This window comes from Gavia stellata, chromosome 5, assembly GCF_030936135.1.
Source record: "Gavia stellata isolate bGavSte3 chromosome 5, bGavSte3.hap2, whole genome shotgun sequence".
NCBI classification, from domain to species: domain Eukaryota; kingdom Metazoa; phylum Chordata; class Aves; order Gaviiformes; family Gaviidae; genus Gavia; species Gavia stellata.
In genome coordinates, this window is record NC_082598.1 from 2,571,718 (window position 1) to 2,595,947 (window position 24,230).

At 42.7% G+C, this 24,230-nt stretch overlaps 1 protein-coding gene across 1 annotated transcript in view; it reads right to left on the reverse strand.

Annotated features, from left to right (window-relative positions):
• Positions 1-479: 479 nt before the first annotated feature.
• ATRN (attractin) overlaps positions 480-24,230 on the reverse strand; it is a 159,176-nt gene continuing 135,425 nt past the window's right edge. Inside the window, exons 27-29 of the mRNA XM_059817858.1 lie at positions 20,058-20,165; positions 6,181-6,295; positions 480-5,140 (exon numbers count right to left, since the gene is read on the reverse strand). Coding sequence (XP_059673841.1) covers positions 5,016-5,140; positions 6,181-6,295; positions 20,058-20,165 — 348 coding nt within the window. The 3' untranslated portion in view covers positions 480-5,015. The remainder of the gene's footprint in view (positions 5,141-6,180; positions 6,296-20,057; positions 20,166-24,230) is intronic.

The window sequence follows — 24,230 nt, forward strand, 5'->3', positions numbered from 1 at the left end:
AGTACAATTAATTCAAGGATCCTAGTGTAAAGAACATTTATTGTGCACAGATTTCAGAGTAATATAAAACTCTATTTTTATTTTATTTTTGCTTTTTTTAAAAAAAAATAATAATGGATTGACGTATGTTACACTCCTCCACTTTTTTTTTTTTTTCCTTCTTTCTTCTGGTGAGGTTTGTGGAGTCAATGATAAATGTAGAGGAAATGTCTAAAGAACTATAGTACCTGGAAGACGCACAAAAATAGTCCATGTGTAGTGTATAGAACAAAGTAATAAACTGAACCAAACCTGCCCTGATGCAGAAGCAGAAAAAAATGCATATACACACTATCGTAGTATTCCTAGCATGGGAAACTCATCTAATTGAAGCAGCTATCAAGAGAAAAAGCGCGAATTTGACTAAAATTGCCAACAACACGTCCAAAAATGAGAAACGCACACCTACCCCTCCCTTCCCTTTGCTCCCGCGTCCCCAAACGCTCCCGCGTGCCCTTTCCGGTGGCACCTTTCCATTTAAAACACGCACAGCTCCCTCTCCCAACCTTGCAGCTCAGCCTAGGAGGCTCCGAAAACCCCAACCCCCTTCCCCTGGAGTATTCCCAAATGAAGATAAAAAGGAAACGGGAAAAGAAGAGACGTCCGCAGCTTACTGCGAGTTGGACGGATGAGTTTAAGTCGCTCCCGGCATGTAGGGTCCGTCCTCTGCTTTCTCGCAAGCTCAGCGCCGGCAAATCCCTCATTGCAGGGCAAAGGGTTTTGCAGGTTCCAAGATGGAGCTGATGCTCTGTCCCTAACTCGGGGTCTCATGGAAAAGAAAAAGCAGCTGCAAACATCGGGAGCAGGTAAGGATGGAGAATCAGCCTCGTATTTGTGGCGCTGGACTTTCAGCGGGTTACGGGAAAAGCCTAAAGGGGTATTTCAGCCTCTTGAGTGAGGGCATTTCATCATAAGCTCGTTTCGGCTAATTTAGGGCCAAGCAAGCTGAGCTGCCATTGTAAAACCATACTATAAACCCCGTGACTACCTATTTTGGTAAATGTTTACCACCAAGAAAACGATGTTTCTAAGCAATATTTAGTACACAACCTACCCCTAAGGAAGCGTGTACCTGCCACCGGGGGCTGTCATGCTTTTGTGGTACCACATCCATCAAATTTTGGTAAATTATACCCTATGACTTCATGCTAATCACAGGCATTTCCCCATCGTGTATAGCTTTATTTTGGCAATTTCAATACAGGGCATTTTAAGCCCAGGGAAAGTGGCAGTAACTCAAAAGTTGTGTCCCTTAAATCTTCTTGTATTCAACATATTGACCCTTACCGGGGCAGGGTCTCCTGTCACTCACGCTACAACAGTCCAGAGAAAATCCTGGGCTAAAAAGAATGGAAAATGGTGAAGCAAAAAAAAAAAAAAAAGTATGTTATTAGGAGATCCAATGGCACTGTTGCTTTCTAGAATAAAAGGGCTACAACATTTCCGATTTTTTTATTAAATTTTTTAAAGGTTACTCTCAAAGAATAAAAATGTTCTGAGGGCTGAGACCTTGAATGCTGAATTTCAGCCAGTTATAAACGCTTGAAAATAGTAATTTTGAATAGAAATCACTGGCACAATCTTAATGGTAGAGGCTTAAACTGCTGACTTAATCCTCCAAGTAATGACTACTTTAGGTACATTTATTACCTGTCTTCAAGCGTTGGGTTTTTTCCCTTTTCAAATGGAAGGGCCGTATTTTACTTTGCTTATACATTTAAGTGAAATGCATTTGAATACATAAAAGTCAAGTTATGCCTCCCTGCTTTATACTGCAAGATATCACGAATATAATTTGATGTTTCTTTAAAGCTCTGGAAAGTTATCTAATACTCATCATATGAAGAAGTTATTAAGACAAAACTCATACATCATTTAAAATGCATCAAAAATACATTCAATATTTTTCTGGCTTATATACACTTTAAATCGTTCAATGTTCTGCACGCTACTGTATAGTTTATGTACAAGTGCAAAATCAGTGTGTTATTTTTCATTTATTTACAGATTCTCCCATGAAACAAGGTTGCTCTTTTCCCCCCTCACCTCCAAGAGAAATAAACCCACAAATCCTTCACTTTCGATATTGGCCTGGTGATAAACCACTGGCAATTCTTCTTCCCCCCATCCATTCCCACCTTCGTCTCTATTTTACCTTTCAGTTGGGATGAAACTGTTTGCAGCAGAGATATGTATGAGAGTTCTCTTTTTCCCTCATCAGTATGGAGATAAGATGCAGAGCAGAGCTACATCCTAAAGGAGCTGTTTCATTTTATTCATATAAATAAAATTCGTCTATTTACATTTTTTGGTTCTGCTAAATCTCAAATGTTTGATCATTTTTGCTCGCCTTTCCAATATCTGACACTTAACTTTGTGGCTACACTTCTGGGCACGCTCCACCATAAGCTTTTGAGACCAGACAACCCAGGTCTCCGCGGGGGGAAACCCCCATTTATGTCTTTTTGTTAATGTAAAAATATATCACCCCTCCAGGCCTATTGTTCTGAAAGCTGTTGCTGTTCAGGAAAACCTAAGCAACAACTTTAAGCAGCTGCTTAAGTGCCGTCCTGAATACGGAGACTTGAGCACAAGAGCTTTCTCCATTTGGGTTGGCAGTTCTCCCAATAAAAAAGCGTCGGAGAAGCAAGACGACGACATCTCTGAACATGAGGATGTGCATCACGACTGAAAACATCTAAAGTAATCACAGGGAAGGGATTTTAGTCCAGTATAATTTCTCTAGCTCAGGTTAGTCCTATACGCATAGGAAGATAGGAAGTATTTTCAGGAGATGAATCTGTCTGAGGTAATCTGTGCATCAGTTAAAACTTAAAACTGCCTAAACCCTTCATTCTAAAAGACAAAGCTCACCCCTTTTCCCGTAATTTCTCTTCCCCAGAGGGCATTTAAACTTCTAGTTTAGAAACAGATGCATATTATATATATGTAGACACACACACTTATATATAAAATGCATTTATTTCCACACTATTTTTTCTGCAGTCCTGTTGTATTTGTTTAACGATACATTAGATCTGAACTATAATCCACCACGGTCTTTAAACCGGCAGGCTGTCCCCCACCACTGCTGTCCGCACACGCACAGCAATTCACATTTTTATTGCGATGCCGCTGCGCTCCGAAAAGATTCTTCAAAGTACACGGTTAAAAAGGAACCCAAAAATGAGTGGCTATGTGATTGATCACCAAAATGTGCACAAAAAAAGATGCAGTTACTTGGGTTTCGTTTTGAAAAAGGGTGCTACCTGGCCAGAAGATTCAAGAGCACTTCCCTTCACTCCCCTTGATTTGTTACTTCTCCGTTTCATAAATACTAGATGTCCCCATCAGAAACCAGTGACTCGGCAACCTGAATGAAACCACACTTACTGTGATTAAGCAACAATTACATGCCTCGTTTGGCACCTTCATGTAACATCTTCCTACATCACGACTTTGTGTGGCCCCGGCACCGCGCCACATTCCAGAATCAAGGGAGACATTGGGCTGAGCATGCATGGACTGATGGGTTAAGTCCGACCTTGAACCTCAAAACATAATCCCAACTAGTCAGAGTACTCCAGATGGTTTGATACCCCCCACCAAAGTCAAGCCTTCTCTTTGTTGTTTGCAAGTCCCTTCCTTTCACCATCAAGCCACCTTCTTCGACATCTAAGAGAGCTCAACCCCAATAGGAAATAGCAATAACTGCTCATGTAGAACTCAAACTCGTGGCCAAACGAAGCTGCTCTGCTTGTTTTTATTTAAAGTTCTTTTTTACTTCAGCCTCAAATGATCTGGCACCTGGACTGTTGCTTTTTACACCCTGTAAGGAGATGAAGCCAATCTTACTGCTGAGGAGCGATGCCTCTGAGCCCCGGCACAGCTCAGCTCTCGTCCAGAAGAATGGCAGGAGGGAAGGGGGAGGGAAAGAGGCCAAACGGACAGAGAAAAATCAGAAGAAATAGAATAAATCTGACCTGGAACACGAACTGCTTCTATTAAAAGCGCTGGTGAAACCAGGAGTTTTCTTATGAGATACTGAAACTCTACTTTCCCTCCAGGTATTTCCATCTGGTTGAGTAGTTTGTTGGTCAGGAAAATGCCATTTTCCCCTGACTGCACGTGATATATTACAAAGAACACAGATTGCCTTGGGTGACTATATATATGTGTGTATACATATATTTAAAAGGAATATAATTATGTTAAAAAGAAACACGTGTAGCAGTCTCCTCACTCCCTAGATCTGTTCAAGTCTAGGCACTTGTGTGTGGTGTACTCCAAGCAGGTTAAGACTATGTAAACACTGAGTCCTTCAAAAGCAACGTTCAGCTTCTCCAGGTATTGCAGGCGGTCTGAGCAACACGTGACATCAACCTTTAAACCATCCCAGCTTTTGCATTCCTGATGTTCTGGACCACGGTGACTACAAAAACGCTGTATCTGGAAGAGAGTTCCACTTAAATAATGAGGGAATAAGCATACAGTATTAAATGACAACAAAGGATGAAGATGCTTTGAAGATTAATAGTAGTGTTTATGTGTTGAGAGCTGACACCTGTAAACACTGCATCGTTTTCTTTTTGTACAGTTTGATAAATACATGAACTACAAAGCACTTTCCATGTATAAACCTGAGTGTCATTCATATTGGACTACTGTTCTATTTACACTGACCATGAATGGCGGCGATCGGATGTTACTGGACCTGCAATAAAATTATTTTACTTTAAACTTGAAGAAAACAAAGGAGCAATCTGAAGCCACGTGTCAGTAAAACTTAAGTGGAGCAGTTGTCAAATAAAGCCAACTATCACGTAGATGAGAGAAAAGGTTGGGTTCAAGGAAGTTGTGTTTTTCCGAGTGCTTCTAGTCTCTTGTGACACAACTTGGAAATCTTTCTCTTCCTCCTCCTAGGTATTACTTTTCCATTCTTTTTAAAACCCTATACAGTTTCTGATGTCCATGCATCAAATACAGGTTCCTGGCTGTGCAGGGGGCTGCTGTTTCCGATTTCGTATTGCACCCGATTTCTCTTTGTAGGCAATTGGCATCTGTTGTGAAATGTCCACCAGCGCACTGGCCACTGCAAGACCTGAGGCAAGGAAACAAAATAGAGAACAAAATAGTCACAGAAACAAATCCTTCCGCCACAGCTGAGAAAACCCTCCAAGCCACAAAATGAATATAATTTTTTGAGTTCTTCTTAAAAAAAGCAAACTAGAAAAGCGTTTTGGCTTAAGAGATTAAACTCTAGCAGCTATTCTGAAATAAGCTTTTAAATCCTGCATGTTTTATTGAAAGCAACTGCAGTAGCAAAAGCTAGAAATAAGAAGTGTGGGTATTAATGGATGTGAAACCTATAATATTAGAGAGGTGTCTTTCTCTGCACGAGTAGATGTGCTAGAATAAATCCTGAAGGCACACGTGCATGGAGGTTTCACTGCACTTCCCGGACACCCATCACCTCTGCAACCTCCTCCCGGCAAACCCACAGACAAACCACTGTTGGCCATCTGGCATTTAGTTCAATACAGCTCACAGCCAAACCAGCCCATCTCAAACCTGGTTTTTACTAATCCCCTGCTTCACCGGGCTCACTGGGCACTGAGAAACCCCAGTTCAATCACAAACTGCCCCGAAGATTATGTCTCAGTGCCCTGACATCAGGTTTAAATGAGAAAGGGCTGAGAACAAGGAAACCTTAAGCTGGATGGAGAAAACTTCTCTGTCCAGAGCTGCTAAGAGGAGGGCACAGATGCTCTGAAAGGACTTGATGGCTACAAATGGAGCTGGGAATGGGAGGGAATAGACTGGGAGACAAGTTGCTTTCATAAGTAACTACTGTGAACCTGTCTGTATCAGATCCCCCTTTCTCCCCAGCCATAAATTAAAGTGTAATCCAAATACCAGATGTTCATCCATCAACTGACCCAAGAAATTGAATCAAACCTCAGGTCGGAAGCTAGCAGGGCCCAAGCCACCTAGCTTAAAATAACCTGAGCACATCCTCAGCTGCGGTGCGGGTACAGCAATTACTGCAGGATCAAGTCCGAAACTGTAAGGTGACTCTGTAAGGTTGGGGAAGGAGCGTGGAGCTAATACCAACCCAGGGAAGACAGTGATATTCCTCACCTGACTGTCCTGGTGGTGGTATACCCCCAAGTCCTCGAGGCAACCTCACGAATACAGAGAGAACGGCTGCTTTGTTCCCAAAGCAGGGCTCCAGCGCTATTGGCTTTGGCACAGTCTGCAGTGAGGGAAGGAAGAGGAGAAAACAAATGTTATACAGTGTGTTACACCCTCCCTCTTCCCCCAGCGTCGTCTTTTTCAGATTGTACAAGCTTCAGGGCGTGAACCGTGTTTCTGCACCTGGCAAATTTCCAGCACGTAGCTAGCAAAGCTAAAACCAATGTTAGCAACAATCAAAACCCTAGTCATGGCAAAACCCCCACATTTAATTAATAAAAAGCTAGCTACTAAAAAGTCAAGCACTGCACAAGGCTTGTATTTCTCCCTAAATTCAATAACAAAGGAGCAGCTTATGCTGAACAACAGGATTGAGGGTTTTTTGCCTTTGAACCCATCAGCAGCGTATTGCAAATATCGTCACGTCTGACCACTGCGATTTGGCGCTTCAACTTCCATTTCCAGAACTTAACTCCACATGACAACCTTCACAGCACTGTATGCATTAACACCGTGAAGAACATTTACCCCCAACCCCCTCTCTATTTCAATGTGGTTTGCTTTAAGCTGTGTCCCCCCAATTTTGTCTTTCATTTCTGTTCTTTCCCAAGGGGTCGTGTTCATTTTCCAGTGGTCTTCTAGACCACTCCAGACTAAGTTCTTAGGTGGCTGGTTGCTCTGGGAGCTGGAAGTGCTTTAGAAAGTCTACTTGGATTGTATTGTCCTTTTTTCAACTGAAAAGCAAAGGACTCAATAGAATAGAGGACTGGTTTGTGCTCCTGGCTCTGGATCTGGTTTCAGTGATCTGTCGTACCCTCAGACGGACTACTCTTACCATGCTTTACTGAAGCCTGTTTACGTTGGATACGAATGTTTCACGCTTACATTACAAATATGGACATGAAATAAAGTTTTCAGATAAAATGTATATTGATAACTATGAATATACAATGGGCAGCAAGCTTTCTCCCACCCTAGAGGAGCAGGGGACTGGATCCCTTGCTGATCCTCAGCATCTTTGAACATCACCCTCCCACTGTGCTCTTGTACATATTCTATTTGAATGATCAGCAGCTAATTTCAATATGTCATTAGAAGGACAAAATCCAACAGCGCAGCCCAGAAACTAAAATGCGTTCTTATCTAAGCCAGGCCCCGATCCCACACATGATTACACGCGATCAGCGATATTGTGGGTTGGCACAACGGTAATGTGAGGACACAAGTCTACGCCTCTGAGCAGAGGTACAAGAGAGTGCCTTCTTTTGTTCCACATAGGCAAAGAAAGCTGAGAAACACTATTTTACCCGATACGCTCAGTGCTTTCTGATTTCTTGTTTCGTATGGACAAATTCTACCCTGGTATTAATGAAATAATTATTGCTTTTTCCATTAGGCATAAAATTGTACTACTGTACTTAAATGTTCAACAGAAACTCAATACAATGCAAGACGCTGAAAAAAAAGAACAGGAGTCAAACAATGCTATTAAATTACTGCTGCTCAATAAAAAAGAAAAAAAGAGATGACAGCAAGCAAAATGAAACTTAAAATGTTTTCATAACTCGTATTTACTGTAATGATTGCAACAACAATTTGTTAGTCTGTGCAAGGTAGATAAATACGTATTCTACAGACTATAACGACAAAAGCTGCTGTCTGCCTGGTTTATGACTGCAGATTTCTTCATCTTCCTCCCACCCCCAACCAAGGGATCAAACTCAAACTAATGCTTTTCCCACAAAGCAACCAAGCATTCCCTGGTGCTATATCCCACAGGCGACTCAATTACCAGAGGTAATGGAGAGAGCACAGAGAAGGCAACTGCAGAAATACAGCCCACGGACTTCTGGCCTATGAGTGGGAGCGTGCACCGAGCACAAAGTTTATTTTCATTTGGAGAAAGCCAAGTACCTTACTTATTCCACTGTTAATAAAACAGTCCTGCTGAATCCCAGAGGTTGGAGCACGCTGCTTGGGTGTGACAGCGAGCACTCACGCTCACCCTCAGCATTGAGCAGAACGAGCAGCAAAGGCCATGCAGAGAAGTAGTAGTGGAGGGAAGAGAAGGATGAAGGAGCAACTGGACAAGCCAAGAAGAAATCATCTTTTCTATTACCTTTTTAATGTATTTGCTTTTAACTCCTACTAGATTAATGGCCATGAAAATGGTCAGAGGGCTGGAACACCTCTGCTGTGGGGAAAGGCTGAGAGAGTTGGGGTTGTTCAGCCCGGAGAAGGCTCCGCGAAGACCTTACTGCGGCCCTTTGGTACTTAAAGGAGTTTGTAAGAAAGACGGGGACAGACTTTTTAGCAGGGCCTGTTGCAATAGGACAAGGGGTAATGGTTTGAAACTAAAAGAGGGGAGATTTGGACTAGATAGGAGGAAGAAATGTTTTACGTTGAGCGTGGTGACGGGGCTGTGAGCAGCCTGGTCCAGTGGAAGATGTCCCTGCTCATTGCAGGGAGGTTGGACTAGATGACCTTTAAAGGTCCCTTCCGACCCAAACCATGCCATGATTCTACGATTCTAATCAAAACGCTCCTGCAACTCTGTTTCTTCCCCAACATAAATTGCTCAATGCAACTCTACTCCAATATGCTTTGTAATGTCATGAGGATGCTCAGCAGCACGCTCCTCCTCCTCCAGCCAATACACAGAAACAGGAGGCTGGAAACTACTTCTTACGGTCACAGAATCCAACCCTTCACTAATGAAGGTGACTGCACATAAAAGTGCAACGCTCTGTTTTAAAAGTAGTTACACTTTCAGCCTGTGCCATCACCTTTGTGAGACCTTTCCAGAGGCTCCCTGCTCCTGGATCTCACCGCTCTGACACCAGAAACCTTCTTCTAACCTCAATTCTTTCCCACCTAAATTTATTCATCCAGCTGACGTTCTTCTGTGCCTTAACACTCTCCTTGGGCTTTACCCTACTATACATCTCAGCCTTCATTTGGCTCATCTGAACGAGCAACGCTCTGAATTTCTTCTCTGAACACAAACCCTCCCTTCTCCAGCTCTCCCAACAGTCCCTCTCTGCCACTCACCTGCTGCTCTGAACCATGGGTGACCTGAGAGGCGTTTCAGGCTGTAACAGGATCCCTGTAATGGTATCAAAACCACCCTGCTTCTCCTACACATCATAAAAAGGTAAAAAAGAGAAAAAGTTCATACAGAGCTCTCAGTCACAGAGCTAAAGGGACTTTGAGGGTAATTTAGCTCATCTCTCAGCCCCAAGCAGGACCCTTTCTCCTCCTCTGCCCTTTCCAACTAATGAACCCCGAATGTGCAGCAGAAACTCTCATTACGAGTCCCTGTGGGCACGATCTTTTCCTTTCCATGGGATTTTTATTCTTATTTCATTCCTCAAGGTCACGCGTCTTCTCCTCTCTGCTCTCCCGATCCCACTCCGATGAGGAGCTCCTACACAGGTGTCACTGGTGCTGAAAGAGCCCCGAACAGGCAGCCAGCGCTGTCCCCCAGTGAGTGACAGCAGACCCCGGCCACACAGATACCTAAAATTCAGTGTAATTTCATGGGGGTAAGTCTGACCCTCATGCCGCAGTGACTTTTTAATCTATCTGATGTACCACGGAGAGTTGAGGGCAGAGGACGTACCTCTGAGCCTCCTTCCTTCTCTTGTCAACATGCTCAGAAAAGCTGAGCGTTATTAAAAAATTGTTAATATTTCACTGCATGGGGAACTTTGTTTCTATTAACCATGCAAAGCAAGGAAGTATCCATTCTATAACAACACATCCAAAAATCTCTCAGGCAGTTGCAAGCTAATTTGGAAAGAATATACTGAGCACAAAATCATCTTGCTGCAGCTAATCTCTATCTTAAATCTAAAAGGGGAAAAAATGGTCTACTGTCCATCTAAACCAGCCGTTTTCCTGAGACAAGCTGCAGTTAATAACAACAAAAACCAGCATGAAGAATCAAGTCCTGCAAATTTATTTTTGACAGCACCAGCTCAGGCACCTGCTTTTTGAACTGTGACTCATACCGCATCTCATCTCCAAGCGTGCACTCGCCAGGCCAAGAGACAAAGCGCAGCTTGATGAAATGACTCACACGCCGAGTGACGGGAATGTTGAATTTGATGCAAGCAAGAGGTCAGCCGGGAGTGAAGGGCATACTGTGCCCTCTGCGAGATATACAGCAACCCGGCGGTGGAGCCCGGGGACCGTATTCTGCAGACATGGAGGAAAACACGCGGGTAATTCAACCAGCAACTTAAAGGCTGTCTTGATTGTGGATCTCGCCCACAGCTGGCCTTGCCGTAAGCCTGCTTGTGTTTTGATGCGACCTATGTAGCTGCTACCATGGCGCAAAGCAGCTACGGAGAAGCTGGCTGGCTTCATCAAGTGGAATTTTCATGGAGAGACCTAAGAAGAGCTTACATCTCCTTTCCTTCCCCACCTCTGCAGCATGTCTGCCTCCTGCGTGGTTTCTGAATGCTCTTCTTGCAGACCCAAGCTGCTTTTCTGCAAGAAGGTTTGGAGTGGACTCAGGAACCACAGATCAGGTCATTCTAAATGGCTGTGCTTCAGTCTGACAGGTGGCTTTTAATGGCCCACTTAAAAAATCCCATAAAATACATAGATCTCCAAACTTTGTAACACCTTTCATCAGATGGTTAAAGCCAGCCTCTGCCAGAGACTTTCATTTAGAGTGTTTTGATAAACCCATTGTTGAATTATAGAAGCAATTCCTTTTTATTGAAGGCTTAATGGCACAATAAAGTAGACATTATTCAAATCTATGCAAATAAGGTGCATCCCTCAGAGACTTGGCACACGATGACTGCTTCACGCGGTGCCTGAACAGCAGAGTCCCAGAGGGGCGCAGAGAGGAGAGCGGAGCCCAGCTGCTGGAGCGCGTGGACAAAGACCACAGTTAATGGGATAAAAGGATCTCACCTTTGGTGGTGGGTCAATCCATACGAGCCAAATTGCCATCCAACAGCGCATCAGAAAGGAGCCATGCCCTTGGCTCATGAAACAGAGAGCACGCTTGCACCCAGCCCACGAGAACAGAAGCAGTAAGAAATGTGGAGCCAGAAGACTATCTCCCTTCTGGCTGTAACCAGGATGGAGGTCAGCAAAGGAGATGCTGTGCTGCCCGGCATGTATCTGTGTTACGAACAGACAACTGCAGCTGGTCTAGCTGTCAGGCACCCTTCCCTAAAGCTACTCCTTGTCCTCAAACAAATATTGTGAATGCGCTGGAGTGACAATTTCGTGCAGCTGATCATAGAATCACAGAATGGTTTGGGTCGGAAGGGACCTTTAAAGCTCATCTAGTCCAACCCTCCTGCAATGAGTAGGGACATCTTCAACCAGATCAGGTTGCTCACAGCCCCGTCCAACCTGACCTTGAATGTTTCCAGGGATGGGGCATCTACCACCTCTCTGGGCAACCTGGGCCAGGGTTTCACCACCCCCAGCGTAAAACATTTCTTCCTTCTAGCTAGCCTGAATCTCCCCTCTTTTAGTTTCAAGCTATTGCCCCTTGTCCTATCGCACCAGGCCCTGCTAAAAAGTCCGTCCCCATCTTTCTTACAGGTGCTCTTCAAGTACCGAAAGGCCGCAGTAAGGTCTCCCCGGAGCCTTCTCTTCTCCAGGCTGAAAAACCCCAAATCCCTCAGCCTCTCTCCATAGCAGAGGTGTTCCAGCCCTCTGACCATCTCCGTGGCCTCCTCTGGACCTGCTCCAACAGGTCCATGTCTTCCCTGTGCTGAGGACCCCAGAGCTGGACACAGTACTGCAGGTGGGGTCTCACCAGAGCGGAGTAGAAGGGCAGAATCCTCTCCCTCGACATGCTGGTCACAAATAGCCTGAACTTTTCTCCTGCCATGGACTTTGACTGCTCCACCACACCAGCAAAGCTACGATCAATGGGAACGGTGGAAAAAAAACAACGACTAAGAATCAGGATGGTGCAAATGTCAAACAAAGACCAAAAAACCCATCAAGGACCTCTCAGCCTGGCACGCAGATTTAAACACGCTTTACTGGGCGATGTGCACCGTCAGGAAGGTGCACCACCGTATTTGTTTTTTAACCGGGAAGCGCTATCACTCTTTTTGTCTTAGGCAGTGCTTGGACACAGTGATGACCCTGTTTTGGATGAAAATATGAAGCTAATGGTATTCTGCTAAGCGGTGACACAAGCCCATTGCTCCTGGAGACAGCGAAATCTGTTCTCAGCTGTTTTCCACAGATGACTTTGCTGGCCAAAACCAGCACTAAAAAGCCAAGCAATTTCAGTTGTTTATGAGTTTTGATACATACTTAATATGGGTAAAGCTTAAACGATTACAGTAGTTAAAAGCAGTAAAAGACCTATTAGGTCATCTAATCAGTCCGCCTTCTCCAGCAGGATTTTCTACACAAACAGGGCATTTTCCAGGACCTTGTCTGGGCTATTTCTAGGTGACCCAGCTGCGGAGTGCACCACCAGTTCCCTTGGGAGACAATTTCACAGCCAAATGCTTTCCGCAATCAAGTTGCATGGCATGATGTTCAACCTAAACATTTCTTTTTTATTTCATCTCATTATTTCTATTTACACTGCTTACATTCGACAAATTCTAAAGGTTAATAATGTGTCACATAAAACTAATGGCTAGAACAATAAATATTCTGTGTAATTTAAAAAACACAGCATCAATTTTATTTAGGTGCTGTAATACACTGCCAGCATATTGCTTTTCAAAATGTATAAAAAAAAATATACTGTAGAGAGTTTTTTTTCCTTAACAAGAAAACATATTTCTGTGGTTTGATCAAATAACTCTTAGATGGGTTTCAATTTCCAGTAAGGAAATTAAAATAAAGGAAAAACCTTACGGTGGGGGAAGAGAAGAGGAACATTACTGAAACAGTTCAACTTTATTATTTGATTCCACTTCAGATGATTTCACTCTGTAGAAAAAGGGTCAAATTCCATTTGCAAGTTTTTAAATTGTGCCATTAAAAGCTGACTGAACATTTGTAAAATAAGTTACAAGCAATTTTCTATAAAAAATAGAGTATTAAGTTTTAAAAATCATATTCTCAGGGTAATATGTATGTCCTCTGAGATAGAGATGAATGAACTTCCAGCAATAATTTGCAGTAAATGAGTCGAGATTAAAAATTTACATTTACCTTGTCCCTGATATCTACCTTGGAAGTGACACAGGGGCTGGGGAATGAATTGCTCACAACTCGGCCCTAACACTGGGTTCCTGCATATGAGAAACTAAATAAAAATCATATCCAAACCCTTAGATGAATGCTAACAGTCTGAAATTGATAATACACTTCCGAGCACCCTGAGTTACTGGGAGCATATACGCAAACCAGCCTCACGGGGCACCAAGTTTGCTCCCACTGCATTTAACAACTGCTTTCTATTTTAAAGCGCACATTGCCAATCCAGCAAAACACAGACACAAGCTCTCGGTGAAGGAAAGGATTTCGCTCGGCAAGTTTGTATTTCAAAAGCAGTCACCCCGAAATGACAAAACCTCATGTCACAGCTTTGAGCATTGCCACTCACATAAGCCAACACTCGCCCTTCTTTTTCAATTCCCTGCCGATGCCCCGGGGAGGGGATGGGATGCACGAGGCCACGGGTAGCAAATCTGAGCAAAATATATATGGCTAACCGTGGATATTTATTTTGATTTTGTACGGGTGAAGCGGCAGGATTTTTCTGGTTCTTTTCGACCACTTGGCTGGTTTTTGCACATGAAAAAGCGTAAGTAAAAAACCCAACGAAATAGGACAGTTGGATGAAGACTGCAAAAACAAGACACACAAAACAACTACTTGGCATAAAGGAATGCAAATAGGACCCCGATAATGTCTTTTGCAAAGCTGCTGGTGTTATTAGTACTTCAATCAGAAGAGACACTCGTTTGCACTAGAGGGGAAAAACTCTCTCCTGTGGGAAGCTTTGCGCTCCTTCCTCTCCCTCCAGCAAATTCCTCCTTATCAGCTAAAATCAGGGTCCATCCTGCTGAAAAATTTACCGTCTTCAAATCTGAAACTAGTTAAATCTCAATTATTAGCCAAATATTCCCTAAACACAAGGCAGGCTTAACAGATGTCTCTGTTGATCTCATGATAGCTCCCTTCCAAATATTTATATTCCGTATTATATTATGGAAGTGGCAAAAGTTTCCCCACCAAGTCCCTAATTTTGCAACAGAAATCAAAACAAGGTACCCGGCACTAGTTAACTGGAAATAATTCATTAGGTGAAGGTTTTATCAGGCATTTTTGTTGTCGCTTTCACAGCACGGATCACAGCCAGGCTGTACGCAATTCTAGTGCAGCTAATCTGTTTTACGCACCTCGGCTGCCCAGATGACGCTCCCTTCTTACCACTGGCAACTCCATCGAGCGTGGCACTCCTTCAAAGGCGATCATACACTTCTCCATGAATTAGAAAGTGGGCCGGCATAAGCAGAATTAACACCAAATATAAAGCACGAGCTGGGATGTCACTTCTTGTTGCGCATCCCTTGTCACCCTGATGCAACGGGAGGGCTCCTGCCATCCGCTCGTGCACACGGACTGAGTCTAATGAGTGGAAGTGCTTTTGCTAAAGACAAGGAGACAGCTACACGCTGACACGCTTTGAACGCCTTAGCATTAATGCAAGGAAAAGCTCCTAGAACCAGCAAATGCTAGAAACCCCAGAAATAATACATCAGGAATTACTTTGAAATTGCATTTCAAAAGGCAAGCTAACAAGCCTGAGCAGCCTGCCTTCGACAGGTCAGGCAAAATAAAACCAGCCTTTCTGGCCTCGAAGGCTGCGTGTGAACCATCTCCAGCAACTGCCACATCAGATTAAGATTATTCAATTTGTGTTTTTCCCCCTCAATTTCATCCCCTTCCTCCGACTATTATCCTTTCGAGGATAATGAATGACTCTCCCTTTCAGCTTATTTGTACCACCCTTGAAAAACCCTAACCTGCTCTGTCCCCCCTCCAATGCATCTCAATAGTCTGACCATTTCCACTTGAGACTACTTTTATATATCCCAGCTCAAGCCTGCCACCCATCCAAATCTGCCTGCTTGCACAAGGACCCCCAGTCTCAGCTCGCTGGCATGGTGAAGTGGGAGACTTGGTGCTTGCCGTGCTTACGCTAACCTGGCTCAGTTTAAGTGAGGTGGGTTGGGAGGGGGTCACAGAAGCTGGTCCATCAGCAGCTTTGATGGACTAGTAATGGGTCAGTAACGTGCGAACTAAGGGGGAAACGAGTCACCAAGAGTGACAACCAGAACAGGATAACAGCCCTAAAAATCAATCAGATCCTTAGCGCTTACTTGTTCTTCATTGAACTTCTCTCATCGCATGAAACAGCCCAACATAGAGCTACATGTAAAAATTAAGGTGAAGTCGCCCTGTAGAAGTGCTGGAGCTGGACGATGCTTCATTTCAAATCGTTCCTCACCACAGCGGTACCCACGCAGCTTCCCCAAACCCATCGCCCTGTGGCACAGGACTCCTAACTTCTCACTTCTCTGCTCATTACTGATGGTTGAAACTTCATGGCAGTGTAAAAGGAATTTCACAAGGGCACCACTCAGATACGAAGTACAAGTAGACTGAAAATATAAACCTGTGGTATCCCTTGCCCGCTCCTAAATCAGCCCACCACTTCATCTCTGTACTTCTTGAACAGATGGGACCTTCTGTCAGTCTTCAAACCACTCGACAGCACTTTCTTCCATAACAAAGCAAACTAATTACTAGAGTGAGATGCTATTTTCCATCAATTTTTCTGCTATTTTTAAGGAATCAGCCAGCTTGGTGAGCTGATGTCTGATTAAGGATTTGCGGCGAAGCTATTTTGCCCTCAGAAGCTTAATGCAGCAGAATTAAATGCCCGTCGGCATGAAGGTACAGAACGTGCTAAATGAACTTCAGAAGGATTTTGCTCACCAAACACTTCTCTCACTGCATTTAGGCAACTATGGGCGTGGACAGCCTGTCGATCACGGATGCAAAAATAATCACCTCTTAGCACTGGCTTTGCATGTTGGATCCCTAAACACAGCAGAGCAAAGGCTGCTCTATGGACCAGCTCTACTAGGCAAATGCTCCGTTTTACAAGAGTGTTTTTCAAATCCTCTAAAAGCTTCCAAGACAATTTTTTTCCAACTTAAGAATAAAGTTTTCTAATGCAACAATTTTGGCGTTGATCCTGTAGGTGTTTTACTCAAGCTAAACATTTGCTTGCTATGCTGTATATGCGTTCTTCCCAAGAATCTACAAGCCTAAGCTTCATGCCTTTACCAACTTCAAGATCTAGAAATCAATGTCAAAATTATAAACTTTCCAAATTCTTTCAGGAAAGCTTCTTCTAAAAATCACTGCAGAGGACTACAAGACTTAGATTAATTAGATAATAAGACCTAAAAAAGCCTGAGTTACAGTAATACCAGTTCAGACACTTGGATGAGTCCTAGCTACCCAGGGACGTTAAGTACTCTTAGAAAAAAAAAAATGCAATAGGCAGCACCTCAGAACGCACAAAGAACTGCAGAAAAAAGCCAATGGATTTGGTAATAACTAAGCAAATTTAGTGGTAGATTTGCAATCCACTGAGTATTTGTTGAGTGGGAAATAAACCAAAGCAGCTAGTTACGTGTTGCCTAGCTGCAGACTGTAATATGAATAGTTTCCCTGCAGGTAAATCACTTTCTATTACTTCTAAGTACCCCAGGAAAAGTACTAATTGAAAACACGGTTCTAATACTGTCCAGCTGGAAAACATTAGCTTAGGATGGAACTAGCTTGACACTGGCTGCCAATTGGCTGTGCACAATGGAAAAGGAAATTAATCTCTTGCAGACAAGACGTCCCATTTTCCACTTCTCCTTTGTAACCCTCAAATAAACTCATTATTAACCAAAGGCTTTGATTCACATGGGGAAAGAAAAAACATCAATGCATTTATGATAACACAAGTCTGGATTTCTTGCATTAAAACAAAGGCTCTCAAATTTTGACACAGCGAAAAGCAGAGCGACTGGAGAATGGCTTACAGTCCAACAACGTAGCAACACTTCTCTTCGCTCTTTTCTTAGCTAATAATTAAAGAACAGACAAAACACAAAGCAAAATGCCGTTCTACAATTTGGTATCGTCCCAGCCCATCTTCCTGCAGCTCCCTCCTGCTAAGAACTTTTTTCCCATGCAGGTGCAGAAGCGATGAGAAGAAAAACCCAAAGCTGGCCCCACAGATATTGAGACTGCTCTTTCACTTCTATCTAAATTCATTTATACGCAGCATCCCATGGGCCAGACTATCTCAGAAGCGTCATTCCCCAAGTTGCTCACAACCCACAGGCTTCCTGAGTCTCCTCTCCATGTGATTTCAACTTTCTGGAACACTCCAGACTTTTATACATACTTTTATCCCCTATCCAAATTCTCCAAGATGATTAAAAAACTATATAAAATCCCCCCAAATTTAGCAACTCTCCTTGTCATGGAAAAGCATCCTCTTTCTGCACTCAGATCTTCCAGCAGATGAAGTTATCTGCTGGCACAACCGTCCATCTCCACGTTCCCTACTTGGCTCCAGGTTACCGTGCAAGGTTTGTGCTACTTGCCTGAATCAGACTGTCTCATTTATGCTTGAAGTGGATTAAGAAACATTTGTCTGAGTTAATCAGCACAGAGGGCAATTAGCAGTTGGTAACAATTTCTGGGTCTGAAAAAGGACATCTGTCCACAATCTTACTTATTAGGCTTAAAACCGGCTTCTCCATCCATTCTTGAGTAACCCAAGGAGGTCAGACAAGTGAGATATGGAGGATGACAGCAGACATGGGAAAGCAAGGAGGCTTAGCTGCAAGTGAAAGAAAGATGAAATCCTGCCTGCGGTGCTGGCTATGGAAGCACTTCAAAAGAGAAGAGTTCAACATTTCTATAATCAAAGAAGCAACTAAGAAGAAAACAGAGAGAGGCACGGAGGAGAAAGCAAACAACAAAGCCCGAACGGAAAAGGTAAAAGCGCTGCCAGCTGAACAAGAGAAGAAATAACACACTAATCGGAACATGAGAGAGCCAAAGTTTCCCATCTTCTCTGTAGTTTATGGGTGTAGACAAACTTGTCCAAGAGATCAAAAAGTTCAGGACAGCTTTGTTCTGGCCTGATCCTACAGGAGAGGTGCTTTTAGTCAACTTATTTTCAGAAAATGCAAAGAGGGGAAGGGAATTGCCCCCAGACAGAGAGACTGCAACCCAAACCCATCAGCAGCCAGGCTACGGACTCACAAATTCACCTCCAGCCCAAACCGTATACATCCCACAGCTTCTTCGATGAAGCAACGAAAAAAAGGCTCATTCTAATTTGTTGAGTGACAATCCAATTTTACAAGCATGGATTTCAAAGTCTTGGTGAGCTGTTAGCAGCTAATGACTTCAGTACTTACCATCCTTGTAACAGAAGTAGAGAAATTATAAAACCTCAGAAAAACGGAATGATCTGGAGTCAAATGAAAGTCAATGGGGAGTAGAACCACTCAGAGCCCCCGAGGAGAGGTCCCAGAGACAGGTCAGCTTAGCTGCCCTGTCACTCCATTACCCCAAATTACTGAGTTCCTTTGCAAATTTTACTTTATTTTCACTACGCTCCAAGGTCATCTCTGCAAAACAGGGACAATAAACCCTGACTTCAGAGAAAGGTAACGATTAATTCATGAAGCAGTCAAATGCGGGGCAATCACAGGAATCATTCAAGCTTGGGACTAAAGGTTTGGATGGAACATGGTAAATGACCAGAACAAATAATGAAACTAAGACAATATATTGAAAAGCTTCTTCGACATAGCTGCAGAACACCAATCAGGTGGAAAAAGTGTTACAACTTGCCATGAAAGACTATATTCACATGTAAATAATGAAGAGCTAAAGTTATATGGGCAACCTTAATTATAGCATTTCCTGATACTAAGGCCAAGACTTAAATATTATTACTCACCAAACAGAAGTTCTCAGGTCAGATTGTTTTCATGTGCTTTACAATAATTAAAATACACACATTTTTTTACAGGTCATAGCCTGTTTGCTTGTCACAGTAATAGAAGGTGAGAAACTTTGTGCCTAGACTAATGAGGAAGATTTCCAAAAAGCTGAAGACTAAATAAAACAAAACAGTTACTGTAGACAGGAAACAAAAATAATCAGTGTTCTTGGGATCTTCATTTTTTCTTTCTGGATACAAGATTGCTAGTCAAAGCATCACATTAAAAAGATCTTTTAATTCATTAGTCTCCTTTTAAATATGCTTTTCCTAAAAATACAACGTGTTGTGTCTAAGAACATGCCAGCCTGATGACAATGATTTCTCCACACTCCTATTTGCACATCACAAGATGCATTTGAACATATATTTATCATCAGAAATATGTTAACACTATTACAGTACACAGATGTGACTATATTCCTGTTTGCTTTGAGATATCACAGAAAAATGGTTTCTATAGGACCTATAGCTATTTCTATCTAAATGTTCTACTGTCTAAAGCTGCATTCTTCTCTATTACAAGGCATAAAAACTAACAAGGCAAACACAAAATCTCATACCCTACAAACAGTATCACTTCTGTCTAAACCAGCCCCAAAGTTGTAAATGCATACCTGAAGGGATAAAAGCAAATCAAACCAGTATCTGTTGGCCCTCCCAGACTTAACGGGGAGGGAATATAACAAATTTGGGATTATTGCATTAACCACAGTTTAAAACAAGCAGCCGTGATTAATTGTGGTACGGACCATCCTAAAGCACCAGCTCTCACCTTTATGCTTCCCCCAATGAGATCTGGCGGCTCTTCATCTGTTTCTAAGGCAACGTTGATGGAGGCGAAGGGGCGACTTGCCATCTGTTGCATCTCACGGAGTAGTTGCTAATTTAATAAACAGAAAAATATTATCATCATATTGTTCCAACACAAAGATGAAAAAAACATGTATCTGAGAGGTTTTACCCAATACGAAGGGATATCAACGGATATGGAAAAATAACCTCCTGGTGTTTTAACGGGCTTAAGGGTACAGACAGATAATCATAAATATTTGCATTGCTACAACCTAACAGGTTATTGCAAGTAAAGCTACACGCACAGTCTTAGCCCGACCTGTTTGTGAGGGCAAATGCATCTGCTTAAGTCTCCATAAAGCAGTTATTTACTTTTTCAGCTGGCACACCCTAGTTGTTTGGCATCACCTGTCTGGGGCATGCCAGGACTCCATAGGATTTGTGGGAATCATTTTAAAATTAAACTAGCAGCAGTACATAACTACTGTAAGAAAGAATTTGAAATTTTTTGTAACAGCACGAGCAAAATGCTGTCAGGCGTCTATTGAATAATCATCTTTTTTTATTGTTTGTTTCCTTTCTGAACGCAGCAAATGTATCAAATGGCAAGCATGTCCCTGTTGCAATATGTTTGATTAAAATAGAAAACCTTTTCTCGGGTAAATCTCTGCAAGCCTTCATGACACAAGACATCTTTTTATTCTACTCTTAAGCACTTTTAAGCATTACAATGCAGCTCCCTTTTTTAAACACAAAAAAAGACACTTCCTATATAGCTGGGCTGGAAACAGCATTTCAATTTTTGCTGAGCTGTGGACACGCTTCTTTTTGGCTTCAGCGGCTAATCTCTAATACTAACAGCGAGCTACCCAACCTGTAAGTAGATGCAGAAGCCATAACCCTAATTCCCAGAAGCAATGGGTCTGATGTGACTCGGTGCCCCTATTTAATAAGGAAAGAGGCATACACTTTGCAGAGCATCTAAAAAACCAGCAGCCTTACCCTTAAGTGCAGCAGCTGCCTAAAACCACTTGTTGTACGCAGCTTTACGCATTTATCATAACTACTTAGCTGCAGCAATACTAGTCATACTCTATTTTTAAGCAAGATTGAGCCACTACCAAATGTCCTCTATAGTTCCCACCATCACCACCTGCATCTCCCCATTAATTGGGGGCAATTTGACACTCCAAGCCCTAACTGATCATTTACAGCACTCAAAGTGCTAAAGAAAACACCACAAAATGCATAGTGCCCCAAATAACCCAGGAAGATATATTGCCCACATCCAGCAGCCTCTCCATGTGGAGGCGTGGGTTTAGACTGGATATTAGGAAAAATGTCTTTCCTGAGAGAGCGGTGAAGCACTGGAAGAGGCTGCCCAGGGAGGTGGTGGAGTCACCGTCACTGGAGGTGTTCAAGGAACCTGTGGACATGGCACCGCGGGACATGGTTTAGTGGGCATGGTGGTGTTAGTTGATGGTTGGACTTGACGATCTTGCAGGTCTTTTCCAACCTTAGTGATTCAGTGATTCAGAAGAGGACACAGCACGCAGGCGATGGGAAGATGCTGCTATCCAGCGTTCAACTCGTTCGGACAAAACTAATCACATCACCATTTTCTTGAACTCGTAAACCTTCTATGGTCTTTTCTTTGTCAAGCTGTCTTTTAGTTTTGGGGTGTTTTTTTTGTGTAGAAAACTGGATTTACCCAGTTTTCTGTCTTAGAAGCTTGGGGTACGGGCAAGGTGGCAGGAAGGCACAATGGGATGGATGCAACTAAGCTCGGGGGGATATATAAGCTTCTATGGTTCTCCGTCTAATAAAAAAAAATATAAAATTTCACTGCCACAAAAGGCAAGTGGCAAAGTTTTGCTTACTTTCTGAAGGGGAAAAAGAAAAAAAAAAAGAAAAAAGGCATTTCAGAGCAGATTGTAGATACTGTCACAAAGCAAAAAACCCCAATGAATTCACACAAACGGAGCTGTACTAAGCGTTTGCAAGCAAACTTGTGTGTAACTTGCACTTGGGTAAAAGAACGCGAGGAGTTTTCGAATATTTAAAGCACACCAGCAGATTGCAGACTAAAGCAAGTGTGAAACAGATTGCTGGGTTGTCGTTCCTGCAATTGTCCCCTTCAGCTATCATAAAACGCTTTGTTTAATGGCTATAAAATCAAAGAACAAGCTGTCCTGATGAAGATGTCCAAGAGACTTACGAACTAAAAGCTATTAGCTCTTTGAAGGAAGTTTAGTTTACTAAAGAAAATGTGCAATTTGGCAACATGACTCCTATTGAAGTCAACAGTAGCTTCAAGAAATAAAACCCCGAGGAGCGCTGCAAAGACAGAGATGTGCTACAACACGAGCAGTGGCAAATGCAATGCTGACAGCAACGTTATTGTCTCCGTTTTCTGAACGGGCCAAGGAAAGCCATCGCTCTCGGGGTTGTCCCAAAGCCAGCTGACTCTCAGCATAACAGTGGCCAAACCAAAGGTGCAAGCTGCAACCAAAGCAGCAAATGCTTAAGGGGAAAGATCCTTTTCCTAACACCAGTTTCTGGCGTAGCACAAGTCACGTTACAAAATTCCTCCCGAAAATTAAGAATAAATTTGAGAAATAATTGTTCTGTAACCAGAATGTCACTCTTTCCCCCAAGGCATGCACTGTGCATGTTTAACCTGTGCACATATATATCCTTCGATATTTGTTTGGTGTGTCGAAACTTTAATTAAAAGATTTTATTATGTTGTAAGGGAGAAATGGTGGCATTTCCCTAGCCAAGACGTTGAGCATGTCATTAGAAATCAGCAGCAGTTAACATCAAGATACCCCAGAACCTGGCTTACCCTCATTCCTAATGATTGGCTTTCTGAGATTTAAAATAATGAACCTCAATACACTTTCAAGCAAACCTTTGGTTTCTAGATCACACAATTAATAGGACAACCTGGGAATATTTTAAATCACTTAGGTCTGAAAAGGATTTCAAAGGCAAAACGTTTGACAGGCTTACAATAAAAACACATCAAAAAGCGTGTATTGGAACACACCACTGGCCTTTAATATTTAAGCAACCACAAACTGTGAGAACCTGCAGAACTTTCATTTGCATTGATCTTTTATTTTTTTTCCCCCACTGTCAGTAGAAAAACTCCTTCCAGAAAAATCACAACTTAAAGCAATCGCAGAATGGGAAGCATTAAAACAACGCCTGAAGGTTTTGGTGCAGCCAGACACTAAGAGAACCTGACAATAAACAAACTCAACAGACGGTCTACGGTGGAGGAGAAAAACAGCAGGGAGGATGGGGGACCACCGAGGTTGCTCATCTCATAGCACCCAGGACTAGAGGAGCAGATCCAGGAGCGAACGGTGCAGAAATGCAGGGTTTCATACCAGTGATTCTTTAAATTCATACATGTTGAGTAATGGATAATCCAAAATGAATAGTGTGTTACTGATGGGAGAAAAACCGCCGGAGGAATTGAGGAAAACCTTTTCATGCCGTAGCACAGGCTCTCACGCAAAAGAAAAACAGCTATTCAGGTTACCAGGTTAATTGACTAATATAACCTATACTGTGTTTTCTGACAAGAAAAGCCCGAACATTTTATTCACGATAATAAAGCAGTCACCCATCTCTGTATAACCATCTTGCTACCATCCATCTCAGCAATTGCCCCCTGCAGAGTCTCTTTTATGAGCACAGGGCTCATCCTTTCAGGATGGGGCTCTGATATTTTCAGCCATGAAAGGATGTCAATTTTTCCAGGAGAAAGCCACACGTTTTGGATTTTATTTCCTCTTTATAAAGAATGGCTTTAAAAAAAAGCTAAGCAAAACAGCTACCTGAAACTTGTAATGAACTCAAGTTTTTACATGAGCATTTCATCTCAATTTTCAACAGAGATGAGAAGGAAAAAAGTAGAGATTCAAGGAGGAAATTCAACGGGCACGGATGAGCTTTCATTTTAAGGTAGAGTAAAAGAGAAGCAAGCAGGACTCCACAGGAAAGGCAGCAAAGTTATTTCCAGCAGACAGGACGTATTCAGGCAGGGTATCAGCAGGAACGTCTGGTACCATTACACCAGTCTAGGGTCGAAGGCGGTGAACTTCAAAAAGGGGAGCCAGAAAAGAGCAATAGCCTTATC